This window comes from Hippopotamus amphibius, chromosome X (genome assembly GCF_030028045.1).
Source record: "Hippopotamus amphibius kiboko isolate mHipAmp2 chromosome X, mHipAmp2.hap2, whole genome shotgun sequence".
Taxonomy (NCBI): domain Eukaryota; kingdom Metazoa; phylum Chordata; class Mammalia; order Artiodactyla; family Hippopotamidae; genus Hippopotamus; species Hippopotamus amphibius.
This window is the reverse complement of record NC_080203.1, coordinates 35,996,234-36,011,720: the sequence shown is the minus strand read 5'-3', so window position 1 is coordinate 36,011,720 and position 15,487 is coordinate 35,996,234. Positions and strand designations below refer to the sequence as shown.

General features: G+C 36.2%; 1 protein-coding gene across 1 annotated transcript; it reads right to left on the bottom strand.

Moving 5' to 3' along the window:
• Positions 1 to 12,949: 12,949 nt before the first annotated feature.
• On the bottom strand, positions 12,950 to 14,135 carry LOC130842673 (cAMP-regulated phosphoprotein 19-like). The gene has a single exon (XM_057719356.1). It carries the CDS (start codon positions 14,045 to 14,047, stop codon positions 13,709 to 13,711), a length of 339 nt encoding a protein of 112 aa, XP_057575339.1. The 5' UTR covers positions 14,048 to 14,135; the 3' UTR covers positions 12,950 to 13,708.
• Positions 14,136 to 15,487: the final 1,352 nt, after the last annotated feature.

Here is a 15,487-nt window from a genome sequence, read left to right as displayed (position 1 = left end):
TCCTGTAAAGGAATAAGACAAGTATGCTATGACTACAAAACGTTGATTACGTATCAATAGAAAGGTAGGGGCAAATTTCCAAAGGGAATCAAAGAAGTAAGTGTGATGCTTGGGGTGGGTCTCAAAAGATATAGAACTTTTCTTAAGAAATAAAGATAGTGAAGGCAGAAGGAACTGCATTAGCCAACACATAAAGATAGGAAATTGGAAAGTGGGTGTGAAAGCTAGAAGTGTGGAATGGATATCGAGATTTGGGAATAATATTCTGAGTTATAAGATACAAGGAGGGCATCCTGCGAATCTCAGCCCATTGGCACAGATGCTTTCACCATAAATTCATGCCTCATTCAGAAGCAATGTTGTATGGCAAGTCATGATGGTGACTAGGGTATGCAGTAAGCTCGTGGATGGCGATGCCGGCAGAAGCATGGCGAGCACTGAAGGAAAATCCATATGCAAAAAAATCTTTCAATGAAGACAACTCTCTGTGCACAACCCCTCCCCACCATGATGAAGGGTAGCTGATAGATCCTCCAAGGTACAGAGGAGGGGAAAGGTTGATCACTGCTATAGATTGACTGTGGACCCACAGTGATGATAGAAATTTCTTGGGGAGAGAAGGTCTATGTAACTGAGCACATGCACAGCCTCCATCCCTGCCACCAAGACCATTTTTTCATGAGTTATTTCGAATAACCTCTGGAGTAGCGAGAGATAGAAGTTGACTGACATCTACAATGGGTTATTTTGTCTGCTTGATTACTGAAAATCATTTCTGCAGTTAGTGCCTTTTAGGGAGAATTCATACAAGACACAGATATCAATATCCACACATTTGAGATCATTTTGAGAGCTCCATCCAAATTCCTCTCTCCCAAGCCTCTTGTTATCAATCCTTTAATCTCGTTCCTGTTAAGCCCATGACCATCTGGTCATTCTAACAGCTATTGTTCATGAATTAGGGTGGATTCATACCTTAGGCCATTTTGTCCTTCGGGTAAACTGGACCTCCAGATAAAGACTAGAGCTTGGAGCTCTGCCCATGTGGAAGACTGTCCTTTCCCATTACCCTTTAAGGGATACTCCCTGAGTGGGGCTGTAACATGACAGTAATCCACTTCTGTCTGTGATAACATACTGTTTGAAAGCAGAACCTCCTATAAATCAAACATGAGGGTTTTTTTCCCCTAGGCCAAATTATCATGGTGATTTCCTCACCAGGCCGTAGAAATGGATTGAGGGAGAAGGGCAGTCAGGAAGAGTAAGTGCTATTGGAATGTAAGTAGCATGCTTGTGCAAATTATTTGTGACTTCTGACCCAATTTGAGAGTAACTGCAAATTTCACTTCCATTTGATGTTGGAAGACTGGTGTGCATACCTAACTTCATGGCTTGATGGCTCAACTATTAGCATTTTTAATCATGGAAAGCTCCATGTGCATACTTAAATACTGACATGTCCCATAGTCAGGCGTTCCATCTCTACCAAAGCACTGATGTTGTAATGGAAGTCCTGGGACTGCTTTAAAAGAAGTTCCTATTAAGTGTTTAGCAAACCAGGAAAATATCACACGGCATTGCTAAAACCTTTCAGTTATTTAAATAGCTTTTCCTCTAAAGTTTTTTAAAATTGCAAATAGACTATTTTTTATGTTAACAACAAATAACCACCACAAAATCCCTATACCCACAAGAACACAATGGGTTTTACCTAATGCACTAGCCTACACAATTGCTTTCATAGGTAAAACACAGTTGATGACAAAGGTTATCTGAAATGGAAACACCAACAATGTCTCAGCCGCTCAAGGAGCACCCTATTCTGAGTAGCAGTCTCCTAAAGAAACTTAATTCACCACAATGGCTGTCATTAGTTAATCCTCAAAACTTGACACATAATATATGTATACATCTGGCTGGATGTGTGAGTTTTCGTAGACTTTTGATTGACATTATCCATCATGAAATGCTGAGGAAGACTCCCTCATGTAATAAGAGAGTAAGAAGTATATGGGACAAAACATTACATGAAAATAACTGAAGTCTTAAGAATTATGTCATTCAGAAAGTACTACTGGTTTTTCTTATTTATAGCCTTTTTATATTTTACATTCATAGGTAACTCTATTTTCTAAATGAAAGATTCTGGTTTTGAAAGTCAATCTTGGTCCTAATATTTCCCAAATCGTCTTTTAATGTATGGAAGTAGAAGAGGAGTAAGCAAAAATTTAGATTTGTAACACCACTATAAAAAACTGGTTTCAACCCAAGTTTCTCAAAAAGTTCTTCTATCTACGTTTTGCCTTTATGTGTGAAATGATTTCTTGATGTGTGAAAGTAGAAGAATCTTCCACACAGTCATTCTGGCACCCAGACTGGAAGACATGGCTATTTGGGCAGCCCCTACATTTTTTCTTAATTTCTATCAACTTCCTTACAAAGTATGCCACATTGTGAAAACCCAGTGGTTGTAAATCTCTTGTGAGAGCAGGAAAACTCTCACTGGCTTAGGGGAGGTTTGTTTGCAGATAGAAAATTGATTGAGAAAAAATATCTCCTTTACTAAGCGACTTTGCATCAAGGAGACTAAGTGATGCAGAACAAAAAAATTGTATATTCATTGGCTGTGTCGGTACAAATGAAAGTGTCAAACTTATCTTTTGGCAATGTAAATTTACTCTACAGGCAAATAAACTGCAATAATATCAACAGGCCCCACATAAACTGAAGAAAATTGCCTTCCTCAAGTCAGATATGCCTACCCTGATTCAGAACATGGCACATTGCCTTGGAATTGTTTTTGTCTATGAGTGTCCTTCACTCACGAAGGTTAACTGCAGGTACACTTACAGCTACTCTTCAGTATGGTGCAGGGACGCTAAATGATGTAACAGGGAGCATGATTTATGGATCAAGTCAAATAACTTAATTTTACTGCAATGCTGAGAAAATAGGGTGCTCTGAATTAATTTCTGATTAATAGACAATTGAATAAAACCTGTTTCGTGTGGACCTTATAGCTATAAAGCTTTCTGAAATATGCTGGTTCACATTCCCGCTTAGCAGATACATGGTTAAGGGTCTGCAAAGGACTTCCTGATTTCTGTCAGTGATTCAATAATTTTGTCAATCATTCCTTTTATACTAATATTTCCTTCTAGGAACATAATATATATTAATTCACGCCATCTTCACAAGGACTTTATATGGTATGCCTTTCAATAAATTACATTTCTATAGTTGAGGATACTGACAACAGGGAGAGGTTGAACTTGGCACTTTAAACGTAGAGCCCGCATTCATGCTGTCTCAAAAGTCTAGCACACGATCACTTGGATGTGGAATATTACATATTTTTGTTTCTTTCTCCCTTGGTTTCCAAAACCAGTTTTCAAGTCATAATCAATCCCGTACCATCCTTTAAATTGCCATTGCTTCTTACCACCCAATTCCTGGACACTGTCGTATGTTCACAGAACAAATGCAGAGTATTCTAACTGACTGATCCATCTGTCTTCATTCTTCATCTCTAGTTCATCACATACAATGCTACAAGATTAACTTTTCTGGAGCACAAGCTGAATTTTTGTGCCTATACACCTGTTCCTTGCTCTAATACAAAAATCCTTCATTCTAGTCAAATCAATATCCTCATTCTACCCTTGCATTTTTGACAGTCAATCCATTTGTACCACTACACTCAACTGGAATGCCTTCCTCTTCCCTTTCTATCTACAGGAAGCCAATACCCATATTTCAGGTCACATTTTAAGGCTTCCCTGATCTCCATAAGGAGTCTCAGCCTACAGTTACTGTCTCATTCCATACCCCAAACATTTAGCGCCCATTCAGCCGCTAAGATCATTCACTGCTTTCACTTTGTAGGTAAAAGCTCAATTTACAATTGATGGTAGAGGTCTGGGATTGTAAAAGGTTTAGGTAATGTTGCGTTGAATATTAATTGACCCCAAAATACTTAGCAAAATTTTTCCCTTTACCTAAATTTCTTCTTCTGAAAGAGAACAGAAAATTCATGTTAATTTACATTTATGTGATTTTGAGTCTTGTTAAGTAGAAGGACCACTGTTTTATCCACCCAGAGCCCATTTCTCTATTGAATAAAAAATATATAGTGCTAGGAATTATTTGTGCTTAACAGTCTCCTTTAAAAGTTTAACCAGACATTTAAACATTTTAAAATTACCAGCAGTAAATTCACTCTGTGCTATGAAAAATACTCTTTCTAGAGAGAGTAGAATCTAGAAGCGTGAAAAATTTCAGATTTGAGAATGACCATAATCGTGGATATTTCAATGTATGTGTTTGAGGGAGAGATAGGGAATTGGGAGAAGTGATGAAAAAATGGAGTGACTCAATATCCAAAATATAACCAAAATTCATTTCCATCCTGTGCGCATAGAAGGACTGTTTTTTTTGACTTGCATATGCCATCATAATTCACCACTCTTCATCCAATTACAAGCAAGGTATCCACAAACTTGTGAGACTGGCTTGTGAAAATCAACAATATAGAAATCAGGGCAGGATTTACTGTCTCAAAAAGAATTTATCAGAAATGGTTTTGATCCTGGGAATAGGTGAAGTAAATCTTATAAACATTTGAGAGAGAGATCAATAAAATGAAACTCTACTTTCAATGGAAAGTTGAAATGTAATTGCAAAAACTCTCTTTTAGAGGAAGCTTTAACTTACAGTAAACATATGCAGTTAATAAGCTTGAATTACTTGGTATAAGAGGTTATCATAGAAACATTGACAGAAGATTGAAATGTCATGAAAAGCACCACTATTATCTAATGCGGTCTTCATACCTGGTGACAAAAGAAGTAATGATTAAAGTTACATTCTCAAAATCATCTGTCACTCCCACGGGTTAACAATTTTCTAATGTGGTAGAAAATGCCTGTGATAAACAGATTTGTCACATGTCAATTAAAAAAAAATAAAGATAAAAGTTCTCCCACAATGTGCTGGGGGAAAAAGTAACATGTTTTGGTATTTTAGCATTACTAAAGTTCACATTTCATTTCAGAACTGCCAGGAAAATAATGAAAAGTGCTGTGTCAAAAACATGGTTTTAAATTCAATTTCCCACTGATGTGTTAACGAACTTGAAAAAAAATCAAAATATAATGTAAAAGGCACAAGGCAAGTTACAAATAGGGCAAGACATTTTTAATAACATACTTCAGTAAAAGTCGACATTACTCTTCCTATATTTTCACTACTGAAATGTTTACAAAGATATTTTTCAATTAACAGCAAATCTGCCTTCTCTGTCCACTATATTCTTAGAATTTAGAAAAATTTACCAAGAGTCCTAATAGACCTAACAGTAATCAGTATGAACAAGCTTTTCTAGGATGAATAGAAATCTCATGTAGGTATTCCTTGCTTCGTGCCATAAATGTGAAACTAAAAACATAGATCTTTTTTTAATTTCTTATTTTAAAAAAAGCAAGAGAAAGTATGTAGCATATTATTTTGTAAATCAAATAATCAAACATTGGGCTACTTTTTTTTCTAGTCAGTTCAAATTTGCATATAAAACAATATCCCTTAAGAAGTAGGAGGTGTTTCATGGATAGAAATTTGCCAGAAATTTTATTGTCAAAGTTGAAATAACATAGGAAGTACAGGAATTTTCTATGAAAATATTCATAGAATATTTTCTGTGGTAGATGAAAACATAGGCATTATATTTTGAATTTAATTATTAAATCAGGTACATGGTTCAGCTTAAGAATTAAACTGCCTCAACCTGTAAGGCTACTTCTCACTCTATCCTTAATTAAGAAAGCAAAATTCTCTTCTCCTAGTAATGCTTCTTTATGGGGCAGCTATTTGCTTGCTGTTATTGGACATTTGAATTCTTCTTTGCTTATCTTAAGTTTCTTTACTTACTTATTCCTTTACAGGTTGTTGATACCATAATGGGAAAGTTTTCACAAGGTGCTGACTCAGCAGGAAAACTTCAAAAACTGTTTTAAAATATTTTGAACACAGGTAAAGGGGGAGGGGAGGTTCATCAAAAAAGTGTATGGAGTTTTTTGTTTTGTTTTGTTTTGTTTTGTTTTTTTAAGTGTATGGAGTTTTAAAGGGAGCTTATGAAGCAGATTAAAATGGTCAGAACTTGCAACAGTGGAAATTAATTAGTTTCAGATTTAAGGAAAATTTCTGTAAGAAAGTGTGAAAGAACTTCAAATAGGCACTAAATGAGTGAAAGTGACCTACATTTCCATACATAAATCAAGTTGCATTCAAATATTTCTTTTGAAATAGTCACACAAGTACTAGCTATGAATTCAAAAATGAGGCTTCAGTCACATATCTAAAGTAGCCAAATCATGAATTGCAACAGTCCCACCACATGGTCCTCGGATCACACTATGTGAAATTCTTGGCACCTTGTTTTAAAAATAAGTATTTCCAGAAGTAGGCAACCAATACTGTGAGAAAGCTTGAAACCCTGCCATGTTTGTAGTGGAGAAACTTAGGGGATAATTAATCTCCATTTTCAAATAACTCAACTTCCATATAAGAGAAGGAATCATTTACTCTATGAAGCTCTGGAGGATGAATCTGAGAGAAAAGACAACTCAATGTAAGGAAACGTCTTATGAAAGTCAAAAGGAATAGGCTGCTTTCTGAGGTAGCCAGCAACTCACCACTGACCAAAATCTAGCAGAGACTAAAAGACAATGCATCCGAGATGCAACGTTTCAGCAAGATTAATTACCCTTAGTTGTCGTTTTAAATAAGGAAAATTCATACAACTACAGAATTGCTACAAAATGTTTCAAATGTTCTCATATGGTTTAATAACCTATCAAAATTTCAAAATCCTTTTCCACTAACAGAGTAAAAAATGCACTTTATGAAAATGAGCATAAGTAATTTCCACAATTATTTTTTAAAATAAATTTATCTATTTATTGGCTGTGTTGGGTCTTCGTTGCTACACAGGGGTTTACTCCGGTTGCAGAGAGCGGGGGCTACTCTTCATTGCAGTGCACGGGATCCTCATTTTGGTGGCTTCTCTTGTTGTGGAGCACAGGCTGTAGCCACGTGGGCTTCAGTGGTTTTGGCACATGGGCTCAGTACTTGTGGCGCTCAGGCTTAGTTGCTCCATGGCATGTGGGATCTTCCTGGAGCAGGGATTGAACCCATGTCCCCTCCATTGGCAGGCGGATTCTTAACCACTGCACCACCTAGGAAGTCCCCACAATTATTCTATGAATCACTTTTTTTTTCAAATTTGCTTATAATTCTTATTTTGGTGAAATCTTTTTACAGTTTATTTTTTTAGGCCATGGGCCACTGGTCCACGAATTAACTATATAATTTAATAATACTAATTTATATTGAGTAATGTATTATTAATAATATACAATGGGGAAAGGATAGTCTTTTCAATAAATGATGTTGGGAAACATGGATAGCCACATGCAAAAGAATGAAACTGGACCCCTATCTTACACTACACACAAAAATCAACTCAAAATGGATTACAGACTGAACATATGAGCTGAAACCATAAAACTTTTGTTTTTTTTTACTTTTTTTCCATTTTATTTATTTATTATTATTTTTTGAGGTACACCAAGTTCAATCATCTGTATTTACACACATATCCCCGTATTCCCTCCCTCCCTCGACTCCCCCCCACCCTCCCTGTCCCAGTCCTCTAAGGCATCATCCATCCTCGAGTTGAACACCCTTTGTTATACAGCAACTTCCCACTGGCTATCTATTTTACCATTGGTAGTATATATATGTCTATGCTACTCTCTCACTTCGTCTCAGCTTCCCCTTCACCCCACGCCCCCCAAAACCCCGAGTTCTCCAGTCCATTCTCTGCATCTGCGTCCTTGTTCTTGTCTTGTCACTGAGTTCATCAGTAACATTTTTAGATTCCATATATATGAGTTAGCATACAATATTTGTCTTTCTCTTTCTGACTTACTTCATTCCGTATGACAGACTCTAAGTCTATCCACCTCATTACATATAGCTCCATCTCATTCCTTTTGATAGCTGAGTAATATTCCATTGTATATATATGCCACATCTTCTCTATCCATTCATTTGTTGATGGGCATTTAGGTTGCTTCTATGTCCTGGCTATTGTAAATAGTGCTGCAATAAACATTACGGTACATGTTTCTTTGGGGATTTTGGTTTTCTCTGGGTATATGCCCAGTAGTGAGATTACTGGATCATATGGTAGTTCTATTTGTAGTTTTTTAAGGAACCTCCGAACTGTTTTCCATAGTGGCTGTACCAACTTACAGTCCCACCAACAGTGCAGGAGAGTTCCCTTTTCTCCACACCCTCTCCAACATTTCTTGTTTCCAGATTTTGTGATGATGGCCATTCTGATTGGTGTGAGGTGATACCTCATTGTGGCTTTGACTTGCATTTCTCTGATGATGAGTGATGTTGAGCATCTTTTCATGTGTTTGTTGGCCATCTGGATGTCTTCTTTGGAGAAATGTCTATTTAGGTCTTCTGCCCATTTGTGGATTGGGTTATTTGCTTTTTTGGTATTCAGCTGCATGAGCTGCTTGTATATTTTGGAGCTTAATCCTTTGTCCGTTGTTTTGTTGGCAACTATTTTTTCCCATTCTGAGGGTTGCCTTCTTGTCTTGCTTATGGTGAAACCATAAAACTTTTAAAAGAAACCATTGGTGGTAAGCTCCTTCATCTCAGTCTGGCAACGAATTTTTGGATTTGACACCAAAAACAAAGGCAATAAAAGCAAAAGCAAACAAGTGAGACTACATTAAATGAAAATGCTTTTGCACAGCAAAAGAAACCATCAACAAAGTTAAAAGGCAACCTATGGAATGGGAAAAAGTATTTGTAAACCACATATCCAATAAGGGATTAATATCCAAAATATCCAAGGAATTCACACAACTCAAGAGCAAAAAATAAAACAAAACAAAAACAACCCAATTTTTAAATGGACAAAGGACCTGAATAGATGTTTTTCCAAAGAAGATATACAAATAACCAACAGGTACATGAAAAGGTGCTCAATATCACTAATCATCAGGGAAATGAAAATCAAAACCACAATATCACCTCACACCTTTTAAGATGTCTATTAGCATAAAAAAAATAAGAGATAACAGATGCTGGCCAGGATGTGGAGAAAGGGAACACTTGTACACTACTGGTGGGACTATAAACTGGTACAGCTACTATAGAAAACACTATGAAGGTCCTCAAAAAGTTAAAAATAGAACTGTCATATGATCCAGCAATCCCACTTCTCTACTTTTGGGTATATATCCAAAGGAAACAAAACCACCATCTCAAAGATATATCTGCACTCCCATGTTCATCACAGCATTATTCACAATAGCCAAGATAGGGAAACAACCTAAGTGTCCATCAGTGGGTGAACGGATCAAAAAAATGTGATTATATATATATATAAAATATATGATATCATAGATATATATAATCATATACATATCACATATACATCATATAAAATATATGGTTTTATACATATAAAATATATAATATACACACACAATAGAATATTATTCAGTCTTAAAAAAGAAGGAAATCCTGTCATTTGCAAAAACATGGATGAACCTGAAGGGCATTATGCTAAGTGAAATAAAGCAGACAAAGACTGCATGATATCACTTATATGTGGAATCTCAAAAAAAAAAAAATCAAACACAGACTCAGCAAGTTGCCAGGGGCTGGGGGGCTGAGAGAAATAAGGAAAGGCTGGTAACAGGATACAAACTTTTAGTTTTAAGATGAATAGGTCTGAGAATCTAACATGGTGACTATAGTTGATAATACTGTATTGTATAATCAAAATTTGCTGAGAGTAAAACTTAAGTTTTATCACCACAAAAAATGGTAAGTATGTGAGGTGATGGGTGTGTTAAATAATTCAATGGTGGGAATAAATGTATATGTATATCAAATCATCATGTTGTACACTTTAAATATATTACAATTTTATACTCAAATACACCTCAATAAAGCTGCAAAATATTGAGTTGGCCAAAAAGTTCATCTGGGTTTTCCGTAAGCTGTTATGGAAAAATCCAAATGAACTTTTTGGCCAATCCAATATAAAGTAAAATTAAAAATACTAAAAAATTAGGTCCTGAAGAACTTACTCAACTGTGCAATATTAAGAAACTTTCATTCTCTATTTGTCTTCAAACATTCTAAAATATTTTCAAGTTAAAATTTTTGACAAGTTCTTCTAGGAGAGTTCACCATTCAGCTTGCTGGAGAGAGACAACTCTTCAGTGAATCACGTCTAAAACCAGAGCTAAGCACTGCATGGGAGAAGTCCACCTGATTTATGACTTTAGTTCTGAAATTCTTGCTACAATTGGGCCAATTTGTTCTTCAAATGAACGATTTGTACAAGGGTAAATATTAAAATGAAACTTAAAGAAATATGAGGAACTATATGAACCCCGGAGTACATGAAGTTTAACCCCTTTCAACTCCTGGACAAATCCTGCTTGATCTATAATAATATTAATAAACATATTAAACCTCAACTATGTGCTAGATCTATTGAGGCACCAGGGATTAAAAAATATAACAAACGAAACAAAACAAAACAAAAACGACCAATATACTAAGCCCTATGCAGCTCAGACTAGTGAGAAAGACAGACAAGTAATAAGGGTAATATGATGCAGTAGGCACTACAATTGAGGCAGTTACCAAGGGCCATGTAACAGCACTAAAAATGGAGGAGTGAGGAGAGTTTGTTACAATAGAGATTATACTTGAAAATGATTAGGTGGACTGGCAAAGAACACTCCAGACAGAAGGAATATGATACAAACAAGCAGACCAGTTGAAAGAACATGACTTGTTCTTACAGGGTGAGTGAATTTTACATGGAAAAGTGATGGGAGATAAAGCAAGAGATATAGTTAAGGGCTAGAACAAGAAGAGAAGGGTTTTTTTTTTTCAACTCACAATTAGGATTTTTAACTTTATCCGATACATACAGCCACGTGAGAAACGCTGCCAAATTTTAAGCATCAGAAAGACATAAAGAAATTCATACTTTTGAAAGGTCATTTTTTAGAAACAATGTGAAGAATTTACTTGAAGAGGTAAGACTGGAAGCAGGAAGAGATGCTTGGAAACTAATGCAGTAATATTCTAGGTGAAATATGCTGCTGAAAAAACCAGTGGCACTGGAGGTGAAGAGGAAGTGACTGATTCAGTATATTTCTGAGGTAGGGTTTATAAAACAATTGAAAAATTGGGAATGATGTCAAGAGAAAGGTTGATGTCATGTATGAATCATCTTTTTCTCCTAGGCTTATTGCGTTGGTGGGAAAAACAGCAACTCAAGATGAACAATTGATTTGAGAATATTATAAACAATTTTGGTTTTGAAAGGCCTCTTTAGGCTTTGAGGTGCTTATAAGACATGCATGTATTCTGGTAAATCTTCCCAGTAGGAAGTTAACATTATAGATCTGGAGTTGAGCATTCCTTCCTCAAAGTGGCTTCTTAATTACCCAGTGTTGGCATATTCAAATAGCTGTATAGGTTAATGCATTTGCTGTCCTGAAACACAACATTCCCCACTTCTGATGATGACATACTGTAATTAAGCAGGTTATTTATTATAATAAAATGTGCATAGAATTATAGGGTTGAAAGGAATTTCAGAAATTATTATACTCTTTTTTATTTGAACTGAAAGCTGTACCTAATGCATTCCCAGAAACACCATTGACTTCTTTAAAATCTCTGGCATAGATGACGAACAACTCCCTTGATAACAAGGGCTAGTATGTCACCAAAATGACAGGAGGATTTTGCTAACGCTAGTCTATACCCTTCATGCTGCAAGTGTAGTTCCTTCTTTCTGATCTTATTCTTAGTGGAAGTAGAGAACAGCTGTTTAATGCTAATGGCAAAATCAGCACATTTAAAATTGTTGAATACACACTTCAGACTTTAACTGAATTATGAACTTGGCAATATTTATGAATTTAAAGCATGAAAATATAAACTAGATTCATCACGATATGTTTCCAACTGCATGGAAGTGTGATAAAACAGTGTTCTCAACGTTAAAGTCTCAAAGCACTATCCTAGAAATGATGTTCTACAATCCTGAAGTGTTCAAATATTTTTGAATAAGCTGTATGAAAGTATTTTTTATCCATACAGATCTCAAATGAAATGGGTAGTCCTAAAAAAATAAAAATAAATCACTGTTTGCATTCTGAGTTTGCAATATCAACCACCTACAACATTTAGAACCTCCAATATTGTATCCAGCTACAAAAATTATTTGTACTGGAGGTTTATGTGTGTTTTAAATGAAATATTAATAAATTGTAACCACTTTAATGCAATTCCAATGGATAAACATACTAGATGTTTGCAGTTCTAAAAGCTGTATTTATTTTGTGCTTGTTTGTCTTCACAACCACTGATTTCAGGGATGGGTATTAAAGGGAGATAGCAATAAGGAGAAAGATGATTTCTTTTTTTTTTTTTTTTTTTTTCGCAGGAGGCAAAGTATTTTATTCTAGTGTCCTCAAAATTGACTGTGGAAGTAAAAAGTTTCTACATTAAAAAAGTTTATATAAATTACATGAATTGTAATTTTCATAAAAGTCAAAATGAAATGTTCTGCATAGGACAGAAGATATGCCTAAGCAACATATCATATTTGCACAAGGCCACTGAATGTCATGGATATTAGTAACAAATGAAAAAGCTTAAGTCTACGGCAGACTGAGCAAAGATTTCAGTTTGGTATTCTATAACCCCAAGACTATAGACTACTCTTACTATACAAAAGCTCTAACGACAGAGTTTTGTGTAGGAACTCTTGTGCTTCTGGTTGGCACATCATCTACTCTTTAATATGTGAAATTAATACAGACAGTTGTGAGAGGTTGTGCAAAACTATTGTATTTACAAAATGGCACAAAAGTGAATTCAACAGGCGATGCACATGCACACTTCATTCACATCTTCAACAACAAAAGAGATTCTAACACCACAGAACTGAATAAGAACACTAGCTTCAACAGCAGCGGTTAAGCACTAGAGTCACAAAAGTTACACCAGAATGGGCAAATATTGCCCAAGTAAAATTCTATTGTTAAAGCTGAAACAGATTTAAGGCCATTCAAGTTCAAGCACAGGATACAAATCTTTTGAAGCCCCATCTATTTGTGTTTGAAATATATGACCTTTCTTCTAACTTGTGGTCTTAAACTTCTGTTTTTACAAAATCCAAAAGGAAAACACAGAAGAAATCAATACAACAGAGGTTATATTAAATAAGAGTAACACACAAAGCTATAATTAAGATGAATTAAAGAAAGCCAAAACATTAAAACTGTAAAACTTGCTTGTTACTTGTTGGAATCAGCCCTACACTAGGAGTTAGGTAATATATACAATTATTTTCAAGTAGATTACTTTACGTTGCTCTAACATGTTCTCTTCATCAGTGCACTGTTAAACTAATCAAAACTCTACACATGTATATTCCCTTACAATAGCAGCACACACTACCCGCTACCTGCAAAGCCACCACTCTCAAATGACTTAGTGAGTGAAAGGAAATAAAAAGTGGAGAAGTAACATGTTAATGAGAAATAATGGGAATTAGAAGATTCATGCAGTTCAGCTCTTTTAATCAGCCAGCCAGCTTGCTAGTGACAAGAGATGGTTTCCGTTGAGGAAGGTCCTGTGGAGTGGGAATGTGGTCACCAGTGACCTCTGTCTTATCCGGGGCTGCAGTAGGAAGTTGCTTGTTCTTCATTTTTGCTTTAGCCATGTTGTAATCCCCAGAATCAAAATATTTTTGCCCTTTCTGTAATCGTTTCCTTAAAAAATCTGAACCTCCAGGCTTTTGTCCCAGATGAGGATACCTTGCTTTTAATTTTGCTTCTTCAGCTTTCTCTGGGCTAGTCACTTTGTCTTCCATTTCCTTCTGCTCCTCCGCGGAGGCTGCCTCGGGGACTTCCGCGGACATCCTGCTCCCTCTGCGGACGAGACGCCGGGAAGAGAAGCGATTACCGGGTGGCCGAGGCCGCCCGGCCGCCGCGCCGCCTCAGGCCCGCCCGCTCAGAAAGATGATTTCTTGACTTAAATATAATTCATTCCCTTTTGCTAGCCCTGATTAATTGAGTCTGAATTTTAAAAAAATTCCCCATCTTCTGAACCTATCTAGCAGGTTTTTTTCCCCTAAGAAAACACAGTTGGTCATTGTTAGCTGAAGTTGGCCACTTCCAACCTCTTACTTCACCTCCAAAGGGGGGATGTGCAGGTGAACATAAGTGTTATAAATGACCTGTTTCAAAGGTAGTAGTTTTGTTTACTTTCAGATTTAAGTGATTTTACAGTGTTGTGAATAGGTTGAACTCTAGTGCAAGTGGTAAACAAAGGAAAAATGTTTCTCTTGGAAAGGCCCCATGAACCAAAAGGCCACATGGAAGTCAAAGGCATATACCACCAATATAAAAAATATGTAGGGTGAACTTATTTGCTATATGAACTTATTATCTCCTAAGTGTGTGGGAAGAAGAGAGGAGTCATAATCAAAACCAGAAAATCCCACCAAAGAAACAGGATCATGGCAAGTTTTCTAAACCTTTGAATGACTCTACATTTCTAGGACTCACCAAACAATGTCTACCAAGGCCATTGTTTTAAAAGTGCCTAAGAACCCAAATCCTGGAGTACAATAGACCTAGGTTTATAATCCTGGTTCTACAGTATACATTCTGGGTGGTCATAGTCAAGTCACAAACTCTAGTCTTTGGTTTCCTCATCCATAAAAGTAGGATACTCATACCAACCTTGCAGGGCCATGTGACGTCTAAATGTTATAATGCATGCAAAATGCCTGGCATGCAATGCTAAATTACTATAATTATTATTATGGCTTCATCGCTGTTTTATCAATCACACTGTCCCCTAATTAGCTTACTGTTATTGCTTATTTAGTACTACATTTTCCACTGTTCTTTTATTACTGCAGTTTTCTGGAGTACACTGGTCATGCATCTGAGATGCTCCCGCATCAACCCATGCACAAATACCTAGGTACTAATACAATGTGTTAGCAGTACACCCAAATGTATCTGCCAATTTTCTTCCCTTTAGGGAATGTTTCTGGTAGTAAACTAAGAAAAGACTTATGAATTCTCTATCACACTTAGAAGTGACCAAACTACCACAGCTCATAGTACCTACTATTATGAAAAGAGTAATGATTAACTGCATCTTTGAGCCCCTTTCTAAACTGCCCTACAAATCTGTGATACTTGTTAAAGACTGACAGCTTACGTCTACTCCTATTCAGGCTATCAAGCTGGTATTGATGAAAGCAGCTCAGTGTTATTCCAGAGGAAACAGAGATGACAAATCATAAGTGGGACTAGATGCAAACTATTGATTAAAGCAACAGATC